Source organism: Bombina bombina, chromosome 8 (assembly GCF_027579735.1).
Source record: "Bombina bombina isolate aBomBom1 chromosome 8, aBomBom1.pri, whole genome shotgun sequence".
Classification (NCBI taxonomy): domain Eukaryota; kingdom Metazoa; phylum Chordata; class Amphibia; order Anura; family Bombinatoridae; genus Bombina; species Bombina bombina.
This window is the reverse complement of record NC_069506.1, coordinates 81,830,609-81,856,413: the sequence shown is the minus strand read 5'-3', so window position 1 is coordinate 81,856,413 and position 25,805 is coordinate 81,830,609. Positions and strand designations below refer to the sequence as shown.

At 42.8% G+C, this 25,805-nt stretch overlaps 1 protein-coding gene across 1 annotated transcript in view; it reads right to left on the bottom strand.

Moving 5' to 3' along the window:
- The window catches only part of LOC128638464 (uncharacterized), a 665,546-nt gene that overhangs the window by 31,105 nt on the left and 608,636 nt on the right, over positions 1–25,805 (bottom strand). Inside the window, exon 14 of the mRNA XM_053690421.1 lies at positions 1,502–1,663. Within this exon, the coding sequence (XP_053546396.1) occupies positions 1,502–1,663 (162 nt within the window). The remainder of the gene's footprint in view (positions 1–1,501; positions 1,664–25,805) is intronic.

Here is a 25,805-nt window from a genome sequence, read left to right as displayed (position 1 = left end):
TCACTAGGGACTCTAGAAATTGCGTGTCCATAACTCTCAAATAGATCTGACTATTGTTTTGTGATTCTGGAGAGGCTACACTAAACACAAATGCATAACTCTTGCAAAAGGCAACCTTTCAATGTAGAGAGGGGAAAATTTCCAAATTCCTAATACTTGAAAGAGGACTAAAAAGATAAATTAAATACTACATAGAAAATAAGATTTATATCGGGTGTGAATTGTAATATGTTGTTAAAGGGACATTAAAGTCAACATTTTTCTTTCATTAATCAGATAGAGCATGCAATTTTAAACAACTTTCCAGTTTACTTCTGCTATCAAATTTGCTTCGTTCTCTTGGTATCTTTAATTGAAAAGTAAAACTAGGTAAGCCGGACAGATAGCACAGCATGCTGTGGCTGAGCTCTGTAGCAACCCAAGGGTTGCAGGTTCGATCCCTGGAGTAGCGCCTTGAGATCCTTACGGGTGATTAGCCGCGCTTTACAAGTACCCAATACATACACATACATACAGGTAGGCTCATAAGCGCTCAGGAGTGTGCACGTGTCTTTAGTACTCTATGGCAGCCGTGTTTTACAACATTATTTGTGGCTTTGTTATACAATGTTGGAAAACACTGCTGCCATAGAGTACTAAAGACACGTGCACACTTCTGAGCGCTTATGAGCCTACCTAGATAACAGAAGTAAATTGGAAAGTTGTTTAAAATTGCTGCTCTATCATGAAAGAACATTTTGACTTTACTGTCCCTTTAATATTTCTTGTTAGTTTATTTAAAGGGACACTGTACCCAATTTTTTACAAAGAAAGTTTATGTCATATCATCTTTCTAAATATCTTGGAAAATAATATTTATTCATTCATATTTCAGTATAGATTTCCTTAAAGGGACACTGAACCCAAATTTTTTCTTTTGTGATTCAGATAGAGCATGCAATTTTAAGCAACTTTCTAATTTACTCCTATTATCAATTTTTCTTCCTTCTCTTGCTATCTTTATTTGAAAAAAGGGCATCTAAGCTAAGGAGCCAGTCAATTGTTGGTGCAGAACCCTGGACAGCACTTGTTTATTGGTGCTGTCCGATCAGCAAGGACAACCCAGGTTGTTTACCAAAAATAGGCCGGCATCTAAACTGACATTCTTGCTTTTCAAATAAAGATACCAAGTGAATGAAGAAAATTTAATAGTAGGAGTAAATTAGAAAGTCGCTTACAATTGCATGCTCTATCTGAATCACAAAAGAAAAAATTTGGGTTCAGTGTCCCTTTAAGGAAATCTATAATGAAATATGAATGAATAAATATTATTTTCCAAGATATTTAAAAAGATGATATGACACAAACTTTCTTTGCACATAATGTTAAGAGAAATCCTAAAAAAGAGAATTTTAAAAAATATTTCAAATGCACAATGGTAAATGCAAGTACAATTTGAGTTACATCCAAGATATTCCCAAAGAAATGACAATTACAAAACTAGAATGGTAAATATACTTACAGCGACAGCGGAAATAAAACTGTCCATGAGATGATAATCTGCTCCACCGTGGCTTCCCAGAGATGTTGGGACAAATGCGCTTTTTCCATGATAAGAAGATGTAGTTCTATTAGCAAAGGAATACACTTCAATAGGTCCTCCTCCCTTACAATGCAGTTCTCCCTAAAAAAAATAATATATAAATATAAATCCGCAGTCTGGAATTTCTAAATTTTAAAGTAATTTTAACCCTTTCACCGCAAAGTGCTGAGCCAATTTTAAGTTTTTTTTTTGCTACATACATTTAAATCATATTGTTAGTTAAATTTTAGTAAGTGACCCACACAAATTATATAGGGCCAGATTACAAGTGGAGTGCAAAATATCTCTTTCGCTAAAGCTATATTTGAGTTCCACTTTGTAATACCAATGCATGCGCATGTACGCTGGTATTATGAGTTAGGTGCAATGCGAAAGCAACCTCGTGTTCGCATTGCAAAGAAGCATTGCACTCACAAGAGCGTGCTTCTATAGGCTCTAAGGGGAGCCTTGTTCTACTGCCGTCAGACACGGCATGAGAACTAGTGCAGCAAAGGGGGTAACTCGCGCCGCAAAGTGTAATGTATATGCTGATATACATATATATTTATGTGTTTAAATGTGTATAAACGCATATTAACACATACATGTATATGTATATAAGCATATACATATATATTTACTGGGAACACAAAGTCCCCATGAACTGCAACGTAAAGGCACTTTTTAGTGCGGCTTTGTTTTCCTAATACCCGTCACCCGCCACTTTAAAACCCCTTAAAACTGCCTCCTGCTGTTATTAATTTAAAAAAAAAAAATAAGATGCTAGATTTTTTTAATTTAAAAGGCACACTACACTAAATGTTTTGGGGCAATTGGGGGCCATTTTAACCTCTGGTTAATTTTTGGAGCGCTTGTAATGGCTGGTTATTTATTGCATGCCAGTAAATGGGCAAATTTGCCCGTTTACGGGCACGATAAATTAGAGCTCCACTTGAAATCTAGCCCATAGTTTTTTTCAGCATGACCAGCAGGTTCACAATATACCATTATTATGCTTTCCATTATAAATTATTTTTTTTAAAATGCTAATATCTTTGTAGTGGAATGAGATATTTGAGTTTTAAAAAACAGGGGTATCAGTTGAAAATGTCATAGACTTAACATTGGATTATCGAGACAGTTTATCTAAAATTGGCTGAATGGATTTGTTTGAAATGTGGATTGTGTGGTAATGATGTGCCGTTCAAGTGGGTGAAAATGTGTCTGATTTGTAGGGGTTTTAATTTTTAGATATCTTGAGATATTTTACACTAAAATGCAAGATGGTGCCATAAGCATATTTTTGCTCATGCATTTTGTATGTTGTAGCGTGTCAGACTTTTTGTATAGTGTTGTATAGTAATCACTGTGTGTATGTGCACAGCTCAGCATGTCAGACTTATTGTATAGTGTTGTATAGTAATCACTGTGTGTATGTGCACAGCTCAGCATGTCAGACTTATTGTATAGTGTTGTATAGTAATCACTGTGTGTATGTGCACAGCTCAGCATGTAAGACTTATTGTATAGTGTTGTATAGTAATCACTGTGTGTATGTGCACAGCTCAGCATGTCAGACTTATTGTATAGTGTTGTATAGTAATCACTGTGTGTATGTGCACAGCTCAGCATGTCAGACTTATTGTATAGTGTTGTATAGTAATCACTGTGTGTATGTGCACAGCTCAGCATGTCAGACTTATGGGCGCCCATTTAACAAGCTCCGTAGTGAGCTTCTGAGCACGTGTTTCTGGCGAGCCTTCAGACTCGCCAGAAACAGCAGTTATGAAGCAGCGGTCACAAAGACCGCTGCTCCATAACCCTGTCTGCCTGCTCTGAGCAGGTGGACAGACATCGCCGGAATTCAACCCGATCGAGTGCGATCGGGTTGATTGACACCCCCTGCTGGCGGCCGATTGGCCGCGAGTCTGCAGGGGGCGGCGTTGCACCAGCAGCTCTTGTGAGCTGCTGGTGCAATACTGAATACAGAGAGTGTATTGCTCTCCGTATTCAGCGAGGTCTGGCGGACCTGATCCGCACTGTCGGATCAGGTCCGCCAGATTTTGTTAAATAGAGGCCAATGTATAGTGTTGTATAGTAATCACTGTGTGTATGTGCACAGCTCAGCATGTCAGACTTATTGTATAGTGTTGTATAGTAATCACTGTGTGTATGTGCACAGCTCAGCATATCAGACTTATTGTATAGTGTTGTATAGTAATCACTGTGTGTATGTGCACAGCTCTGCATGCAAGACTTATTGTATAGTGTTGTATAGTAATCACTGTTTGTATGTGCACAGCTCAGCATGTAAGACTTATTGTATAGTGTTGTATAGTAATCAATAATTGTGTGTATGTGCACAGCTCTGCGTGTCAGACTTATTGTATAGTGTTGTATACTCCTGAATCATGGTCCCAAAGACTGCCTCAGAAAAACCACGCTTAGACAGAATTAAGAGTTCAATCTTCAAGCAGTCAGCTTCAGAGAAAACAAGATTTGGATGATGGAATGGACCCTGAGTTAGAAGGCCCTTCCTCAGAGGAAACCTCCAAGGTGGAAGATATGACATGTTTACTAGGTCTGCATACCAGATCCTACGAGGCCACGCAGGGGCTATTAGAATTACCAATGCTCTCTCCTGTTTGATACGAGCAATAACTTGTGGAAGGAGAGCAAATAGAGGAAACAGGAAAGCCAGACTGAAATCCAAAGGAACCGCCAGAGCATCTTTCAGGGTGGTGTTTGGACCTCTTGACCTTGAACCATACCATGGAAGCATGGCGTTCTGCCGAGACGCCATCAGATCCAACTCTGGCACCCCCCATTTAAGGTTTAACCTGGAGAACGGATGGACAGCCATTCCCCGGGATGAAATGTCTGGCTGCTCAGGAAGTCAGTTTCCCAGTTGTCCACTCCTTGAATGTGAATGGCAGATAGACAGCAATTGTGAGCTTCACTAACAATCCGAGCCACCTCCATCATTGCTAAGGAACTCCGAGTTCCTCCCTGGTGGTTAATGTAAGCCACTGAGGTGACATTGCCCGACTGAAACCTGATAAACCGGGCTAAGGACAACTGAGGCCAAGCCTACAGAGCATTGTAAATCGCTCTCAACTCCAAGATATTTATGGGGAGAGCAGACTTCTTCCGAGTCCTCAAGTCTTTGCGTCTTTAACGAGTCCCAGATTGCTCCCCAGCCCAGCAGGCTGGCGTTCGTGGTCACAATCACCCAGGAAGGTCTCCAGAAGCATGTTCCCTGAGACAGATGCTCCTGAGAAAGCCACCACAGCAGAGAGTCTCCTGTCGACTGATCTAGAGCTATCCTCTAGGAGAGATCCGAATGGTCTCTGTTCCATTGTCTGAGCATGCCTAACTGCAGAGCTGTCAAATGGAATCGAGCAAAGGGGATGATGTACATGAAACCATCAGATTAATTACCTCAATACATTGAACCACTGAAAAATGAAGGGAAAATCAGCTGCAGCTGGATTCAAAAACTCCCAATCCTCCGGATACAAAATAGCTAAGCTATCTACCGGACTACTAGAGCTTGCTATGGTCCGAACAGTAGACTGTAGAGGTAAGAGGAAGAGATCTTAGATTGTTCATATGACATAACTCGCATCAACAATATAATCACCACGTCAGGTTATGTGATTGCTGAGCAGAGTTTCTGTGCTGGATTTGAACCTGTGTCTCATGGTCCTTAGTTCAGAGTGCTACCTACCGAGCTATTCAGAACCTTACTCTGACCTCTGATAGAAATATTCTCATAGATAATCTATTAAGGTTCCTAAAAAAAACACCCTTGTAGATGAAACAATGGAACTCTTCTCCCAGATTCACTTCCCATCCATGGGAACGTAGAAAGGACAAGATCTCTTGAAAGAGAGTTTGCTCGAAGGAAGGATGACACCTGAACCATATATTGTCCAGGAGGGCACCTGCAATTCCCCAAGACCTAAAAGAGTCTTTCTAGGAAGACGAATCTCAGAAACTTGATAAGATCCCGGATAATGGGAACAAGAAGATACACATACTTTAGGTCTATGTTCGTCATGAACAGATTCTCTTTAATCAAAGGAGAATGGATACTAATTTGAAGGACTGTACTCTGAGAAACTTAAGGTAAAAACCTAGATCCCGTTCCCTGACTGGAACTGGAACTCTCACTTCCAGAGAGGAAGGTCCTGAACCCCATTCAAGAATGCCTCTCATCATACCTGGACTGCAGATACTCTAGAAAGGAGAAATCTGCCCCTGGGAGGAACTCTTAGATTGCCACTCCCTGGATTAGGACAGGAAAGATTCCAAAGGTAAGAGGGAAAGGAAAGACTTTCCTTTAGACTATTCCACTTGATGTGTGGTAGAAAAGACCCTTTCCCACCCGTAAAGTCAGAGATTAAATCTGCCAGACCAGGTCCAAACAAGGTCTCACCCTTGAAAAGGAAGCGTTTGAAGCTTGGGCTTGGAGGAAACAATTATATTCCAATTATGGCCACGCTTGTCACATGTCTTAGACAAGTTGGATATTGCACCTGCAACTGCAGAGCTATAAGGCCTAGGCTGTACCACTAAGCCACAGGTAGGCTTCTCAGCTGATCAAAATTCAGCCACAACGCCCCACGGCCTAGCAAGTCAGAATAGGCAAGGCATCGCTCTAGATGATCAAATAAACCTCCAGCTTCTTATCCATAGATCCGTAAAGGAGCAGCTATCCTCTATAGGGATCAAAGTTCTCTGAGCCATAGAAGAAATGCTCCCTTCTACTTAAGGCATTTTAATGGAATCAGCGACAGGAAAAACCTTTAAAGGACGGGAGACAGGGAGAAAGGTGTCCCTAACTTCTCCTATTCCTGTGAAAATTAGAAACACTGCCTCATAGGAAGGAACATCATAGAAATGATAAAATTTACAAAACTTCCAAGGGTTGACAACGACAGGGGTATCAGTGTCGTCCAAGAAGCTAAAACCTCCTTTAACAGTACATGAGGTGTTCAAGCATACAACTGAAGGAGACCACTTCAGTATCAGATGAAGGAATTATACTGTCCGAATCTGAGATTTCTCCCTCAGAAGCTACCGGCGAAACCCTCTCACCAGACTTAGGAGAGCCACCTGTGTAGCAAAAGATGGAGCAGAAACCTGCTATCTGATCTCTAATTTTCCTCTTGCATTTTCCCATAAACATAGGAAAGAAAATGCTGCCGATACCTGGGAATACCTAAATAGCAATTTCTGTAAGCAATATACTCCTCCAGGAGGCTGAAAGGAACCGCAGGGCACTGCGTGTGACACCATTTAAGCTCAGGACGGATAAGGAGAAAACTGTGGCATTGCCTGAGCAGCATCATCCTAAGAGACATTGGGCTCAGCGGGCAAAACTCAATCTCAACATTCAAGAGATGTAACTGATTATGCAACATAAAACAGTATAATCAAAACAAATAGTGCATCAGGGCATAACAGGTCTATACCAAAAAAAAAACACAGAGCCATCTATGTTCATAGCAAAATACAATAAAAAGAAAAATTTTATTATGTGAAATAATTGTGTACTGTCACTTTAAATATCAAGCAATGGATATTTATTAAGTGAACATTTTTCATGTATTGTCACTTTAAATATAAATTGAAAAAAGTTATTAAGTACTGGCACTTTAAATATTTTTGAATAGAGAGTAACGAGATTTACTCATTAGCAAGCCAGCAATAAAAATCGATACACAAAAAAAAAACCTTTGTACTGCCCAAGAGAGGAGAACTCTGTTGTACGGAGAAAAACAAACTGCAGAGCTTCCCTGCAGATCGTGACATTAGCAAAATGGCGGCCACAGAGAGGACGTCGCTCTACACAGAGAAAAAAAGGCAAAAGCAGGTCATGTGGCAAGCCAAGGGGAGCTCGCTGAGAGAAAACACCAGCGTGCGTCTCTGCTATACTCCTCCCACAGAAAAGAACCGTTGTAGTTGAAAAAGGCAAAAACCGCCTAAACACAAGGTTTCAAATTAGTGTTTAGGCGGGTAGGCTGTCCTCCTGACAAATAGCTAGATGCAGGTAAGTGCCTTTTTTGTCTTCTAAGGTAGGAGATATGGCACTTAAGTAATAGAACTAAGGGGTTAATCCTGATTAGCTGCATCGTTATGGGACAAATATATCCTGGATACAGGATATTTTAGATATTCGCAATAAAGGGTAAGTACAGTACAAAATTAGCCCATAATAATACACATGCCCTGAGCCTACGTAGATTGCATCTACAATCCTGAATAAGTCAGCCCACAATAAAATAAAAGGAGGTTATACTTTAAAATGTCGGTAAAAAATTAACCTCTTAGTCTCCAATATCACATGAAAAGTGCCTGCTTTCTGCCTGAAAATATCTTGTATCCAGGATATATTTGTCTCATAACGATGCAGCTAATTAACCCCTTAGTTCTATTACTTAAAGTGAAGGTAAACTTTAATGAATGAAAGCCCGTTTTTTAAAAATACTATTAAAAACATGGGCACTTTCATTCATCAAAGTTTAGAAAGCAGCCGTTGTGTTTAAAAACTTACCTTTCTTCTCTTCACAGCCGGGAGCAGCTTCCCCCGCCCGGAGATCCTCTCTTCACATGTCAGCAATGACTAATCTGGCTTTCATTCATCAAAGTTTACCTTCACTTTAAGTGCCATATCTCCTACCTTAGAAGACAAAAAAGGTACCTACCTGTATCTAGCCGTCCGGAAGGAGGACAGCCTACGTGGTGTGAGAGGACGCCACTCTTCACAGAAACCTATAGAAAGAGAAAGAACAGAGTAAACCTACTCTGGCTTTCTATACCATGGGCAGCAAATATGTTAGGAAAACGCAGCAAGGCCCACCTTATAAGTTCCTAACTGCTTTAAAGCCACCACTGCCCTACTGAAGAGACTAACATGGAGTACGGCTAGACCCAAAATTTTGCTTGTAGCGAATGCAATCCAATTTTTTTTAGACACCAAAACTTCACCTCCTTCATGCACCAAGGCAAAGAGAATCACTGGGGATTGTGGGAAGGGAAGTGATACTTAAAGAGACAGTCTACACCAGAATTGTTATTGTTTTAAAAGATAGATAATCCCTTTATTACTCATTCCCCAGTTTTGCACAACCAGCACTGTTATAGGAATATACTTTTTACCTCTGTGATTACCTTGTATCTAAGCCTCTGCAGACTGCCCCGTTATCTCAGTGCTTTTGACAGACAGTTTAACCAATCAGTGCAGACTCCTAAATAACTCCACGGGAGTGAGCACAATGTTATCTATATGACACACATGAAGTAGTACTGTCTAACTGTGAAAAACTTTCAAAATGCTTTAAGCTAAGAGGCGGTTTTCAACGGTTTAGAAATCAGTTTGAGCCTATCTAGGTTTTGCTTTTCAAAAATACCACCAAGGGAACAAAGCAAATTTAATGATAAAAGTCAATTGGAAAGTTGTTTAAAGTTACATGCCCTATCTGAATCATGTAAGTTTAATTTTGACTAGACTGTCCCTTTAACATCTTCGCTTTGGTGCTCTTTGCCTCCTCCTGCTGGCCAGGAGTGATATTCCAAATAGTAATTGATGACATTGTGGACTCACCATATCTTAGGAAAGAAAACATAAATTATGCTTACTGATAATTTAATTTCCATCTGTGGGAGGAGAGTCCACGGCTTCATTCATTACTTGTGGGAATTAAGAACCTGGCCACCAGGAGGAGGCAAAGACACCCTAGCCAGAGGCTTAAATACCTCCCCCGCTCCTTTCATCCCCCAGTCATTCTGCCAAGGGAACAAGGAACAGTATTAGAAATATCAGGGTATAAATGGTACCAGAAGAACACAAATAAATTTAGGTCCGCCTACTGGAGGAACGGGCGGGAGCCGTGGACTCTCCTCCCACAGATGGAAATGAAATTACTAGGTAAGCATAATTTATGTTTTCCATCTTAATGGGAGGAGAGTCCACGGCTCTAGAGGACACTGAATGAAAAAAACGAGAGGGCAAAAGAGGCGGACCCTAATCTGAGGGCACCACAGCCTGCAAAACCTTTCTCCCAAAAGCTGCTTCCGCCGAAGCTAAAACATCAAATTTGTAAAACTTTGTAAAAGTATGTAAAGAGGACCAAGTAGCCACCTTACAAATCTGCTCCATAGAAGCCTCATTCTTAAAGGCCCATGAAGAGGCCACAGCACTAGTTGAGTGAGACGTAATCCTCGGAGGAGGCTTATGTCCCGCTGTCTCATAGGCCAAACGAATCAAGCTCCTCAACCAAAAGGATAGGGAAGTGGAAGAGGCCTTCTGCCCCCTGCGCTTCCCCGAATACACAACAAATAAAGAAGAAGTCTGTCTGAATTCTTTCGTGGCCTGAAGATAGAACTTCAAGGCTCGAACCACATACAAATTATGAAGCAACCTTTCCTTTGAAGAAGAAGGGTTAGGACACAAGGAAGGAACTACTATCTCCTGATTGATGTTACGATTCGACACAACCTTGGGAAGAAATCCCAACCCAGTGTGAAGAACAGCCTTATCGGCATGAAAAAACAGATAAGGAGGCTCACATTGCAAGGCCGCCAACTCAAAAACTCTGCGTGCCGATGCAATAGCCAGTAGGAATAGAACCTTCGAAGAAAGAGTTTCAATGTCAAGCGAATGCATAGGCTCAAACAGAGCCTTTTGTAAAATCTTAAGTACTAAGTTTAAGCTCCAAGGGGGAGCGGAATTTCTAAAGACAGGCCTGATCCTAAATAGAGCCTGAACGAAGGACTGAATATCAGGAAGCTTCACAAGCTTCTTGTGTAACAGTACCAATAAAGCCGAAATCTGTCCGTTTAAGGAACTGGCGGCAAGTCCCTTCTCCAACCCATCCTGGAGGAAGGACAGGATCCTGGATACCCTAACCTTATGCCAGGGATATCCACGTTCCTCACACCAGGACAAGTAGGTCCTCCACACCTTATGATAGACGCGACGAGTGACCGGCTTCCTGGCTTGAATGAGAGTATCAATCACTCTCTCAGAAAATCCTCTCTTGGCTAGGACTAAGCGTTCAATCTCCATGCAGTCAGCCTCCGAGAATAGAGATTTTGATGTAGAAAGGGACCCTGAATCAGCAGATCTCTGCGACAAGGTAACCTCCATGGAGGAGACAATGACATCCCCACCAGATTCGCAAACCACATCCTCCACGGCCACGACGGAGCAATCAGAATAGCCTAAGCTTGCTCCTGCTTGATGTAAGCCACTACTTGAGGTAGAAGTGGCAACAGTGAAAATATGTAGACTAGGTTGAACTCCCAAGGCACCGCTAAGGCATCTATCAGCTCTGCCTAGGGATCCCTGGACCGTGACCCGTATCTGGGTAGCTTGACGTGGAGTCTGGACACCATCAGATCTATCTCCTGCGTCCCCCATCTGTTGCAGATCTCCGCAAACACCTTGGGTTGGAGAGATCATTCCCCGGATGAAATGATTGTCTGCTGAGAAAATCCGCTTCCCTGTTGTCCACACCCGGAATGTGGCTCCCTGATAACGAACAATTGTGGGTCTTCGCCCATTCCAGAATCCGAGAGACTTCCCTCATGGCTAGGGAGTTTCTCGTTCCCCCCTGATGGTTGATGCAAGCCACCCAGGTAATGTTGTCCAATTGGAATCTGATCGCTCGAAGTTCCAGAATATTGATTGGTAAAAGCGATTCCTCTCGAGTCCACCTGCCCTGTGCTTTCCTGACACCCCAAACAGCTCCCCATCCTGACAGACTTGCGTCCGTGGTCACAATCTCCCAGGATGGTCTCAAGAAGGATGTCCCCTGGGACAGTTGCCCAGGGCAGATCCACCAAGCGAGGGATACCCTCGTTCGGTTGTCCAGAGAGATCTGTTGGGATAGATCTGAGTGATCGCCGTTCCATTGTCTCAACATGCACAACTGAAGAGGTCTGAGATGGAACCTGGCGTTTGGAATGACATCTATGCTGGATACCATGAGCCCAATCACCTCCATACACCGGGCCACAGATGGCCTTAAGGAGGTCTGAAGGGCAAGACAGCTGGATGCAATCTAGCAATGTCTCTGATCTGTAAGCAATATCTTCATGTATATGGAATCTATGATCGTGCCCAGAAATTCCACTCTGTTGCTGGGAACCAGGGAACTCTTTCCCTCGTTTATCTTCCATCCATGGGATCAAAGAAGAAGAGTCCTCGAATGGTCTTCTGCTAGACTGCATGACGAAGTCTGGACCAAGATGTCATCCAAATAAGGTGCCACAGCAAAATATCTCTGGCTCTCGCCACCACGAGCAGCGCTCCCAGAACCTTCGTAAAGACTCTTGGGGCAGGCGCCAGACAGAACAGTAGGGCCACAAACTGGAAGTGTTGGTCTGGAAACGCAAATCTTAGGAATCTGAAGTGATCCTTGTGGATTGGCACGTGAAGGTAAGCATCCTTCAAATCTATTGTAGTCATGAACTGTCCCTCTTGAACTAGGGGAAGAATGGAACTGATCGTCTCCATCTTGAACAATGGGACCGACAGAAATTTGTTTAGGCACTTTAGGTCTAGAGTCGGGCAAAACGTGCCCTCCTTCTTTGGAACCACGAAAAGGTTTGAATAATACCCCAGACCTCTTTCCGCTAGAGGTACTGGTATGATTACTCCGAGAGAGGAGAGATCCCTCTCGCACTCTAGAAAGGCGTCTCTCTTCTCTGGACTTGAAGATAGGTTTGACAGAAGGAATCTGCCCCTGGGCGGATGAGTCTTGAAACCTATTCTGTAACCCTGGGCGATGACCTCCAGAACCCAAGGATCCTGAACATCTTTCATCATAGCCTCTGTGAAAAGTGATAGTCTGCCCCCTACGTGAGCCAGAGATGGATCGGGAGCCGCCCCTTCATGTCGATGTTTTTCGATGGTGCTTCTTACTCTGCTTGGCTTTGTTCCAAGATTGAGCAGGTTTCCAAGATCCCTTGGACTGCTCGGTTTTCGCGGCAGGTTGCTGGCGTTGGGACTTAACTGAACAAAAGGGACGAAAAGTAGACCCCTTAGGCTTATTCTTCTTATCCTGCGGTAGGAAAGCACCCTTGCCTGCTGTGACCATGGATATAATATAGTCCAGGCCTGGACCAAACAGAACTTTCCCCTGAAACAGAAGGGATAGTAATCAAGGCTTGGAAGTGATGTCAGCAGACCACGACTTTAACCACAAGGCCCTACGGGCTATAAGAACAGAGAACCCTGATGTCTTGGCATTCAGGCAAATAATCTGCATATTTGTAACACAGATAAACGAATTAGCCACCCTTAAGGCCTTAATTCTTTTCTGTATCTCCTCAAGGGGAGTCTCCACCTCGACCATAGCAGACAGAGCGCCACACCAGTAGGTAGCAGCTCCAGCCACCGCAGCGACCGCCGCTGCCGGTTGAAATACAAACCCTGAACATTTTTCTCAACATAAATTCTATTTGTTTATCCATGGGCTCTTTGAACGACGAACTATCCTTGAGTGGAATAGTTGTACGCTTAGCGAGCGTGGAAATAGCTCCATCCACCTTAGGGATGGCCCCCCACAGCTCAAGCTGAGAGTCCGGAACGGGGAACAGTTTTTTAAAAGAAGTAGAGGGAGAAAAGGATGAACCAAGTTTCTCCCATTCATTCTTAATAATATTAGCCATCTTAACGGGAACCAGGAAGGTCTGAGGCACCACCCTGTCCTTGTAGACCCTATCTAGCTTAGGGATCAAAGGTTCCTCTGGATGTTTCAGTTCCGGAACCTTCAACGTAGCAAGCACCTCTTTCAGCAAGAAGCGCAAATGCTCCATTTTAAACTTAAAGTCTGGCTCTTCCACAGCCGGAGGTCTAGATGTCGCTGATTCTGACCCAGAAAGAGCGTCCTCCGAAGAATCAGAGTCGTCTTCATCAGCGGATAATCTGTCAGAAACATCCAACAGAGTAGATGACCCCTGGGATGGATAGCTATGTTGAAGGCCGCAGAGACCACCGTTTGCAACTGATCAGCGAAATCTGGCAGCCAAAAGGCCCCTCCTGCGGGAGGATTAGAAGTGCTCTGGGGAACAGCATGTGTAATCGGAGATGAATGTAGGGAACGCACCTTGCGGGATGAAGAACCCTCAGAGGTGGACAGCTCAGTTGTACTAAATATCTTATTCTTTTTAGATATTGCAATATTATCAAAGCATGTGGAACATAGTTGAGCAGGCGGGTCTACCGGAACCTCCTCACAATAAACACAGGTATTAGATTTGGTTAAAGAGGGAGTACCCTCTAACATATTAGAGTCCTCCATAGCTTGAGCCTTTATTACGGACTAGATAAAATTAAATGGCACCTTTATACCCCAATGGCCGGGACACTCACCACCTCCTATGACCCGGACCACAGAGAAACCGTTTCGTCTCCTGCAACCGCCGATCAAGAAAGAGGAAGTTAAAGAGGCCACACCCGGTCACATGGAGAGCCATGCAGGACCGTCCATGCACTATAGAGAAAAACGCAACAAATTAATAGGCCGCGCCGATATCTTTCAAGAAAACTTGATGTTCACACATTGCTAGAGCCTCATCTCAGACATGTCGCAGCATCAAACACAATAAAGAATATTATGCATAAATCCCCCCCTGTTCATATAACCCCCTTTCTGGGGATAATAAACCCTTGATTTTATACAGATAAAAGGAGACCCTGTCTTCTTGCGTTATCATATGTGTATAAATAAAACAATCTTACCAGAATCTATGCCGTGGAACAGGAACATGGCCTTTCAAGTGTGACAGGGTAGTAGCAATGCTCCTGACATGGACTTCAGTGCAGAAAGCAGGCAGTGAAACTTGTCAACACTGATTGCTTAAGGAGCTGTTAATCTGAGTCGGGATGGTTTCACAGAAAGACTCTCTCTGCATCTCTGGACTCTAACTGTCACCCATGCTCTCACTGAGAGGCTGACAGGACTACTTAAAACACCAGTCCCATTTTAAAGAGTACTACCCTCCATGAGAGACTATCACGAACTTCTGACAATTCTCTGCCAATCTCCTGTGATGAAAGGCAAAGAATGACTGGGGGATGAGGGGAGTGGTGGAGGTATGTAAGCCTTTGGCTGGGGTGTCTTTGCCTCCTCCTGGTGGCCAGGTTCTTAATTCCCACAAGTAATGAATGAAGCCGTGGACTCTCCTCCCATTAAGATGGAAATTAACTTCTACATTAATGGTGCCATGACACATGTAATATATTTACTGATCTGCAGGGGGTGCTCAAAACATTATGTAGGTAAAACAAAGAGACCCCTAAAGGACAGGTTCTTAGAACACGTGAGATCAATAGAGGGCCCTGAATCTGACACACCTATAGCGAAACACTACAGAGAATTTCACAATTCTGACTGAAAAGGGGTGGAGACAGTTACCACCTCTATACCTTATGGTTTAGATTTTAGAAAGAACCCTTTAGTATCGGAGAGAAATATCCCTTGAAATATAAAAATTGAGAATCCAAAAAACATAAATTATGCTTACCTGATAATTTCATTTCCATCTGTGGGAGGAGAGTCCACTGCTTCATTCATTACTTGTGGGAATTAAAAACCTGGCCATCAGGAGGAGGCAAAGACACCCCAGCCAAAGGCTTAAATACCTCCCCCACTCCCCTCATCCTCCAGTCATTCTGCCAAGGGAACAAGGAACATTAGGAGAAATATCAGGGTATTAATAGTGCCAGACCGGGTGCAATAGCTGCAGCGGTTACCCTGTAAACCCTTCGTCTGCAAAACCACGAAGCCATCAGGTTACTTCAGCAAACCGTCCAAGGGAACCCGTTCATTAAAGCGTAAGTCCAATGAGCAGCGGCACTCAGGAAATCTTGCCAGCCCTGACCAGATCTACTAGCCAGACCAAAGGTCATAGCCCAAGTTCCGTGGAACAGGAGAACCCCGAACCCGCCCTAGATCCTGAAAAAAATGGTAACAACCCGCAACGGGATCCACAAGGGAAAATGCTGAGCAAGAGCCTCAGCAACCGGAAGAACCAGGGCGAGGACAGGTCCGAATCCCCAATTGTTTACAACAAACATTATCCCAAAAACTCAAACTCCCCGTCTGATATTAAAAACAAACCCACAGGGAGATCCAGAAAAACCCGGAGAACGAGAACACCTCGCAAGTCCCGACCCAAGGAAGAGACCACCCCAAGCCAAAGTCCAACACTCCAAGGAGCCAAGGCATCTCGAACCAAGACTCTAGAGCCCATAGGCGTTCGAACTGCCACAAGACCAAGGCAAGGGAATACCTCAAGGACAAGGTCACTCGAGCAAAGGCTAGTCTTCACACCACCGCCATACAAGACAGAGGAGCACATGAAACCAAGGTTGCGAAGCATCCCCAGATCCGGGAAAAACCCTAACCAGAGCCCAAAGGAAACTCTCTCCAAGGGAAAACCAGGTCCCCAAAGGAGACCCAACTCAAATGGAGGAACGGACAAATCCAAAGGGTCTCAAGAAGAGAGCAACCATCTCCCGAAGGGAAATCCAGGGCCCCGTAAGGAGACCTAACCCACATGGAGAAACGGACAAGTCCAATGGTCTCACTGACAAGAGAACCACAGAAGGAACAAGTCCAAAAGGACAATTCCTAGAGTCTCAGAAAGGCCAAACCACCCTAAACCAGGGATAAGGAGGCACTAAACCCCCTATCCTCCCACGTGAGGAAGAATACTCTAGGTCCCGAGAGAATCAGAAGCAAAAGGAGAGACGCAGCGGAATGCCGCTGAGCCAGTCAATCAGCTTGAAGGCTAAATCGAGAGTGAAACAATTCTTCCAGCCTCACAGACCCACAAGTCCTCTTTAGAATGTTTAACTGAAACTTGTAAAATAAAACAAGAAACAAAAATAATAAAGCACTCGGCGCCTCAGCCAGACCAGCCAGGCAGAACAGGCACCACATGTCTGAGCAAGCCACGAGACAGAAGATCTGAAACCAAGCAGGACCAGCCTGCAGACAGGGCCATAACTGTCAAGCTGTGTAAAATCCTCTCTCAGAGAGGAAGAGAATAACAGACACAACATAGGACTAAGTGTCCCTTAACAAGCTTCTGCAGAAGTAAACAGAGAGAATCGATCCCAGAGAAGGTTCCCGAAGGACACATATAATCAAAAATAAAAGACATCCTAACCGGATAAAAGAAAATATAAGGCAACCCATAGCTAAACGCCCAAGAAGAAACAGGCATACCCACAGGACCAGCCAAACGGAACCCTGATCTTCCAACAAAAAACTGGGAAGGATCTCAATAACCGACAATCAGGAGATTACGTCATCCCCTCATGTCTAATGAGGTGAGCCATTCAAAGTAGAATACTGTGGATTTGCGTAGCCGTTAAGGAGAGGATACTCTAATAATTCAAAAACGTGAAGGTGCGCTATTCTGTAACGAAAGGCACAACATTCAAGGACAGCTACACCCACAGGGAACTGTAAACGTCTGGGCTTTGCACACGCACAATCGCCAAAAATATGTGAAAGCGAAAACGAGCTGCAACCTCCGGGGGGGACAAGCCGCCCTGCAAGGAGGGATAAACATAATCTGGGTCACCCGCATGTGTAGTAGTAGGGAGCGGTAGGGAACTCGCCTCTCGGAGGACAGAACCCCCAGAGGCGGATGGCTCAGCAGACCCCTGATTCTCCGAGCCTGAGGAACAAGGCGCTCTAATACAGCATATCGAACATAACTGATTGACCTGTATCAACGGGGCAAATTCGCATTCTTCACAAGTCGAAGAATCTGAATCTGAAATTTGAACAGTCTCAGCATCAGAATCCTCCATATCTAGATAGAGAATATATAATATGGACTAAGGAAAAACCTAAACGGCACCTGACACCCACAATGGCTGGGGCACTCACCACCCCCTAGAACCAGACACTAGCAGACTCTAATTTTTCAGTTGCTACACAGTCAGGAATGCGGAAATGGAAGACCAGATCGTAAACGCGTCCAGTCACAAGGTGAACCATACAGTCCAAAAAAAGCGCGCCCAACCATAAGGTCGCGTCACTTCCAAAGGCCTTTATGTTCTAAGCCAAGAGTCCAGTTAACACTACACATAAGCAGATTGAATCACATAACAAACATGATTAAAAAAAAACCCTGTTCAATAATCCCCTCGGGAGACATTAACCCTTAATTCCAAGATCCAAAGGAGCCTCACTGAGGCCCTTATATATACTTAATAAGTCCCGCAAGATAGCACCTTACAGGAAACAAATAAGTTACAGTACATTCTGATGAAGTAAAATTAAACGATCTTACCGGAATCTACGCCGTGGAACAGAAACATGGCCCTTCAAGTGTAACGAATAGTAGCAGCGCCTCCGCCATGGACTTGAGAGAAGAAAGCAGGATGCGAAGGGAAGTTCGACAACGCTGATTGCTTGTGGAGCTGTTAATATGAGTCGGGATGGTTTCACAGAAAGACTCTCCCTGCATCTCCAGACTCTAACTTTCATCCAGGCCCTCACTGAGAGACTGATAGGATTACTTAAATCTCCCGTCTCATGTCGAAGAGTACTACCCTCCATAAGAGACAAAACATACTTCTGACACTTTTCTGCAAACCTCCTGGGACGAAAGGCAAAGAATGACTGGGGGATGAGGGGAGTGGGAGTATTTAATCCTTTGGCTGGGGGGGGTCTTTGCCTCCTCCTGGTGGCCAGGTTCTTAATTCCCAAAAGTAATGAATGCAGCTGTAGACTCTTTCCATTTATGAAGAAAATGGGAGGGTAAAAGGAGGCGGACCCTATACTGAGGGCACCACAGCCTGCAGAACCTTTCTCCCAAAAGCTGCTTCCGCCGAAGCAAAAACATCAAATTTGTAAAATGTTGCAAAAGAATGTAAAGAGGACCAAGTAGCCGCCTTACAAATCTTCTCCATAGAAGCCTCATTCTTAAAGGCCCAAGAAGAGGTCACAGCTCTAGTTGAATGAGCCGTAATCCTCAGAGGAGGCTTATGTCCCACTGTCTCAATGCAAAACGGAGGACACTCCGCAGCCAAAAAGATAAGGAAGTCAAAGAGGCCCTCTGACCCCCATGCTTCCCGGAAGGAGAACAAACAGAGAAAGACGTTTGTCTAAATTCCTTCGTAGCCTGAAGATAGAACTTCAAGGCACAAACCACATCTAGAATTACGTTGAAAACGTTCCTTCGACGAAGAAAAACGTAGGATATAAGAAGGTACCACAATCTCTTGATTGATGTTGCAAATTGACACAACCTTAGGAAGAAAACCTAACTAGGTTCGTAAAACAACCTTATCAGTATGGAAAGCCAAATAAGGAGGGACGCATTGCAAGGCAGTAATCATAGATATTCTGCATGCAAAAGCAATAGTCCGTAGAAAAGGAACCTTCCAAAACATAATTTAATGTTCACTTCATGCATCGGCTCCAATGGAGCCCTCGCAAAATCTAAAGAACAAGATTTAAACTCCAAGGAGGAGCAATAGATCTAAACATAGGTCTGCTCCTAGCAGAGCCTTAACAAGTGACTGCACATCAGGAAGCTCAGCAAACCTCCTGTGCAGTAACACAGACAGGGTGAAACCTGTCCCCTCAGGGGACTTGCAGAAAGGCCCTTCTCCAGTTCATCCTGGGGAACAGAATAAGTAGGTCCTCCACACCTTATGACAGATGCGACGAGCAACCAGCTACGAGCTTGAATGAGAGTAAAATAACACTCTCAGAAAACCATCTCTTGGCTAGGACTAAGCGTTCAATCTCCACGCAGTCAGCCTCAGAGATCTAGACATAGATAAACAAAGAGACCTTGGTCAGCAGTTCCCTGCAACAAGGTAACTTCCACAGAGGGGATAACAACATCCCCACTAGTCCATGAATCATATCCTTCACGGCCAGGCGGAGCAGTCAGTATCACTGACGCCTGCTTGATTCGAGCCACTACACTAGGAAGTTGTGGTAACGGCTGGAAAAGATAAATTAGATTGAACCCCAAGGCACCGTTAATGCATCTGTTAGCTCCAAATGAGGATCCCTGTACCTTGACCCATATCTGGGTAGCTTGGTATTGAGATGTCATAAGATCTTCCTCTGGCAAATCTCCGCCAACACTCAGGATGGAGAGCCCATTCCCCCGGATGAAAGGAATGTCTGCTTGAGGAATTAGGTGTTAGAAAAAAAGGACTGCAAAGGGCTTTAAAGGGACAGTATACACCAATTTTCATATAACTGCATGTAATAGACACTACTATAAAGAAGAATATGCACAGATACTGATCTAACAATGCAGTATAAAACCGTTTAAAAACTTACTTAGAAGCTCCCAGTTTAGCTCTGTTAAAAAGGTAGCTGGAACACCCACTGCAAGTGGGAAATAGCAGACCCCCCTTCCTCTGCATATGAAAAGACCCTTTACACAAACAGGAGCAAGCTGGAGTAGGTATACGCCAGTATTTTCCTAAAACTTTGGGGCAATATTGGAGCAATATTATTTAAAAATAAGCAAAACTATACATTTTAAAAAAACAAAAAACTATCGGCTAGATTACGAGTTTTGCGTTAAAAGCTATGCGGTGCTAACGAGCAGTTTATGCTCACCGCTCACTTAGAGACAGCGCTGGTATTACGGGTTTTTACAAACCCAGCGTTAACAGACAAAAAGTGAGCGTTGAGCAAAATTTTGCTCCACATCTCACTCCAATACCAGCGCTGCTTACGTTAGCGGTGAGCTGGTTGTGCGTGCAAGTGCACGATTTCCCCATAGGAATCAACAGGGAGAGCCGGCTGAAAAAAAGTCTAACACCTGCAATAAAGCAGCGTAAAGCTCAGTAACGCAGCACCATTGATTCCTATGGGGAAATAATATTTATGTCTACACCTAACACCCTAACATGAACCCCAAGTCTAAACACCCCTAATCTTACACTTATTAACCCTTAATCTGCCGCCCCCGACATCGCCGACACCTACATTATACTTATTAACCCTTAATCTGCTGCCCCTGACATCGCCGAAAACTACATTATACTTATTAACCCTTAATCTGCCGCCCCCGACATCGCCAACACCTACATTATACTTATTAACCCCTAATCTGCCTCCCCCGACACCTACATTATATTATTAACCCCTAATCTGCTGCCCCCAACGTCGCCGCCACTATTCTAAATTTATTAACCCCTAAACCTAAGTATAACCCTAACCCCCGCTAACAAAAATAATTTAAATAAATCTAAATAAAATTACTATCATTAACTAAATTATTCCTATTTAAAACTAAATACCTATAAAATAAATCCTAAGCTAGCTACAATATAACTAATAGTTACATTGTAGCTAGCTTAGGGTTTATTTTTATTTTACACGCAAGTTTGTATTTATTTTAACTAGGTAGAATAGTTATTAAATAGTTATTAACTATTTACTAACTACCTAGCTAAAATAAATACAAATTGACCTGTAAAATAAAACCTAACCTGTCTTACACTAACACCTAACCTAACCCTACAATTAAATAAATTCCCTAAATTAAATACAATTAAATTAAATTATCTAAAGTACAAAAAAAACAACACACTAAATTACAGAAAATAATAAACAAATTACAAGATTTTTAAACTAATTACACCTAATCTAATCCCCCTAACAAAATAAAAAAGCCCCCCCAAAATAAAAAAAGCCTTACCCTACACTAAATTACAAATATAGGGCATTGCCCCAAAGTAATTAGCTCTTTTACCACCCAACATTAAAACCCACCACCCACACAACCATCTTCAAGATATCCGACGCGGAGCATCCTCTTCATCCGACGGCTAACACTGAATGAAGGTTCCTTTAAATGACGTCATCCAAGATGGCGTCCCTTCAATTCCGATTGGCTGATAGAATTCTATCAGCCAATCGGAATTAAGGTAGAAAAAATCCTATTGGCTGATGCAATCAGCCAATAGGACTGAAGTTCAATCCTATTGGCTGATCCAATCAGCCAATAGGATTGAGCTGGCATTCTATGGGCTGTTCCAATCATCCGTCGAATGAAGAGGATGCTCTGCGTCGGATGTCTTGAAGATGGACCCGCTCCGCTCTGGATGGATGAAGATAGAAGATGCCGTCTGGATGAAGACTACTGCCCGTCTGGAGGACCACTTCGCCCGGCTTGGATGAAGACTTCTCCCAGCCTCGTTGAGGACTTCGGCCCGGTTGGATGAAGACTTCTCCCGGTAAGGTGATCTTCAATTGGTTAGTGTTAGGTTTTTTTAAGGGGGTATTGGGTGGGTTTTAGAGTAGGGTTGGTTGTGTGGGTGGTGGGTTTTAATGTTGGGGGGGGGATTTGTAATTTTTTTTACAGGTAAAAGAGCTGATTACTTTGGGACAATGCCCCGCAAAAGGCCCTTTTAAGGGCTATTTGTAATTTAGTGTCGGGTAGGACTTTTTTTTATTTTGGGGGGGCTTTTTTATTTTGTTAGGGGTATTAGATTAGGTGTAATTAGTTTAAAAATCTTGTAATTTGTTTATTATTTTCTGTACTTTAGTGTTTTTTTTTTTTTGTACTTTAATTTAATTGTATTTAATTGTATTTAATTTAGGGAAATCATTTAATTATAGTGTAGTGTTAGGTGTTAGTGTAACTTAGGTTAGGTTTTATTTTACAGGTCAATTTGTCTTTATTTTAGCTAGGTAGTTTATTAAATAGTTAATAACTATTTAGTAACTATTCTACCTAGTTAAAATAAATACAAACTTGCCTGTAAAATAATAATAAACCCTAAGTTAGCTACAATGTAACTATTAGTTATATTGTAGCTATTTTAGGGTTTATTTTACAGGTAAGTATTTAGTTTTAAATAGGAATAATTTAGTTAATGATAGTAATTTTTATTTAGATTTCTTTTAATTACATTTAAAGTGAAGGTTAAGTTAGAGCCTTCATATTTCATTATAACACTTCTATGCATATTAAATGTCTAGTCGCTATATTATTTTTTTGCAATCACTTTTTATTTTTATTATTTTGTACATTCTTTTTTGCTTACAGTTCCCTTCTATTCTCCCATAGTTGTTTCCGGGTTTTTGATCCAGTGACGTATAGAGCGGTCCCACCCGCCCTATACGTCTCTAGTAGGCTCGTGCACGGGGACTATCCAAAACTGCGCATGCGCAGCGTTCTCCGACTCGCATCAATGCGCATGCGTTAAACAAGTATATTGCCGATTTCAGCGCATGCGGCATTCGCCCGCAATATGTTACCTAACAGTGCTTAAATAAAATTGTCAGTGCACATGCGCGAAATGGGGCCGCGCTCGCTTTGCTGAAGTAAACAGAGATACAGGCGCATGCGCATATTGTCACTGTAGCTGCTGACGTCAATTGACGGCCGCCTAACGGCCAAAAAGTCAATTGGATAGTGAAAAAACGTGATCAGACTTTAACAACAACAAAAAAAACGGGGTTGATTTACTGATAGCAAAATTACAAAGAAAAAATTAATATATCTAAGGAACGATGTAGAAGTAAAAGTATTGATGAATGAAACTGCCATTTATTTTTTGAGATAAACACAAAATTTCATTAGAACTGATCAAAGTTAACCTTCACTTTAAGTTAGGGGGGGTTAGGGTTAGACTTAGATTTAGGGTTTAATAACTTTAGTATAGTGGCGGCGAAGTTGGGGGCGGCAGATTAGGGGTAAATAAATATAGGTAGGTGTCGGTGATGTTAGGGACGGCAGATTAGGGGTTAAAAATATTTAACTAATGTTTGCGAGGCGGGAGTGCAGCGATTTAGGGGTTAATATATTTATTATAGTGGCGGCGATGTCCGGTTCGGCAGATTAGGGGTTAAAAAATGTATTTTAGTGTTTGCGATGTGGGAGGGCCTCGGTTTAGGGGTTAATAGGTAGTTTATGGGTGTTAGTGTACTTTTTAGCACTTTAGTTAAGAGTTTTATGCTACGGCTTTGTAGTGTAAAACTCTTAACTACTGACTTTAAAATGCCGTACCAGTCTTGACAGGAGAGGGTCTACCGCTCACTTTTTGGCAGACTCGTAATACCGGCGCTATGCAAGTCCCATTGAAAAAAGAGGATACGCAATTTACGTAAGTGGATTTACGGTATTTCCAAGTCTGGCCAAAAAAGTGAGCGGTACACCTGTACCTGCAAGACTCGTAATACCAGCGGGCGTTAAAAAGCAGCGTTAGGACCGGCCAACGCTGCTTTTTAAGCCTAATGCAAAACTCGTAATCTAGGTGGGTATGTGCTATATAAATGGATCATCTACAAAACATTTATGCAAAGAAAATGTAGTGTATAATGTCCCTTTAGAGATACATGCATACACATGTCTTCAAGTTGAGAGACTTGAGTACTTCATGATAAAAGGGACCTTGAGAAAGTAGGTTAGCTCATAGTGGAAGAGGCCAGGGAGGAAAGGTGGAAATCTGTACCAGATTCGCAAACCAAATTCTGTGTGGCCAAGTTGGAGCATTCAGATTTACTGATGAGAGCTTCTGTTTGATCAGAGCTATCACTCTTGGCAACAGAATAATTGGTTGAAAGATGTAAGCAAGAAGAAATGACCAGGAAGCTACTAGAGCATTTACTAACAACTCTTGTGGATCCCTGGATCTTGCAAAGTATCAGGGGAGTTTGTTGTTTAAATGAGAAACCACAAGGTCTTTCTCTAGGAGACCCCATTGATCTACAATCTGATTGAAAACTTTCAGATGCAGAGACCATTCCCCAGGATGAAGGGATTGACAACTGAGATACTCTTCTTATCAGTTGTTTAAACCTGGGATATGAATCACAGAAATTGCACAGAGATTGTTCTTTACCCAATTCTTCATTGCTAGGGAACTTTGAGTTCCCACATGATTATTTATATAAGCCACTGCTGTGACATTGTCTGACTGAAAATGCAGATAATTCTCTCTTCTCAGGAAAAACCAACTCTGAAGGTACCTTAAGATTGTACGGAGTACCAAGATCTTTTTTAGTAACCTCACCTCCTGAGAAGACCAACTCCCTGTGCACTCCTGGACCCCCATACTGCACCCCAGCCAGAGAGACTTGTGTCTGTCGTGATTATTGTCCAGGTTAGATGAACAAAGGACGTTTCCAGAGAAATGGACTGGTGATCTATCCACCAGGGTAGAGCTTGCCTTGCTCTGAAATCCAAGAGGATTCTTTGAGAGAGCTGGGTATAGTCCTTGCACCATTAACATAGTGTGCAAAGCTGAAGAGGTCTCAGGTGAAACTGAGAATGGCATCTAATGCTGTAATCATCAGACCTAAAACTTCCATGCATTGAGCTACAGAAGGGCTGGAATTTGACTGAAGTCTTGAACAGGTTGTCTATAACTTTGATCTCCTTTGATTTGTTAAAGAAAGTCTCATTAATATTGAGTCTATAAGGACTCCAAGGAAGGAGATTCTTGTTTGAGGAGAACTCTTTAAAAAATTGATTCTCCAACCATGATTGTTCTAAAGGAAAAAACATAAATTATGCTTACCTGATCATTTAATTTCCATCGTGGGGAGGAGAGCCCACGGCTTCATTCATTACTATTGGGAATTAAGAACTTCATTACTATTAAGAACCTGGCCACCAGGAGGAGGCAAAGACACCCCAACCAAAGGCTTAAAATACCTCTCCCACTCCCCTCATCCCCCAGTCATTCTGCTGAGGGAACAAGGAACAGTAGGAGAAACATCAGGGTATAAATGGTGCCAGAAGAGAAATTAAATTTAGGTCCGTCCACCGGAGATACGGGCGGGAGCCGTGGACTCTCCTTCCCACGATGGAAATTAAATTATCAGGTAAGCATAATTTATGTTTTCCATCTAAAGGGGAGGAGAGTCCACGGCTTCATTCATTACTATTGGGAACATATACCCAAGCTCTAGAGGACACTAAATGAAACCGGGAGGGTAAAAGGCGGACCCTAATCTGAGGGCACCACAGCCTGTAGAACCTTTCTCCCAAAAGCAAAAACGTTAAATTTGTAAAACTTCGTAAAAGTATGTAAGGAAGACCAAGTATCCACCTTACAAATCTGCTCCATAGAGGCCTCATTCTTGAAGGCCCAAGATGAAGCCACCGTTCTAGTGGAATGAGCCGTAATCCTCTGAGGAGGCTTATGTCCAGCTGTCTCATATGCCAAATGGATCAAGCTCCTCAGCCAAAAAGACAAAGAAGTAGCAGAAGCCCT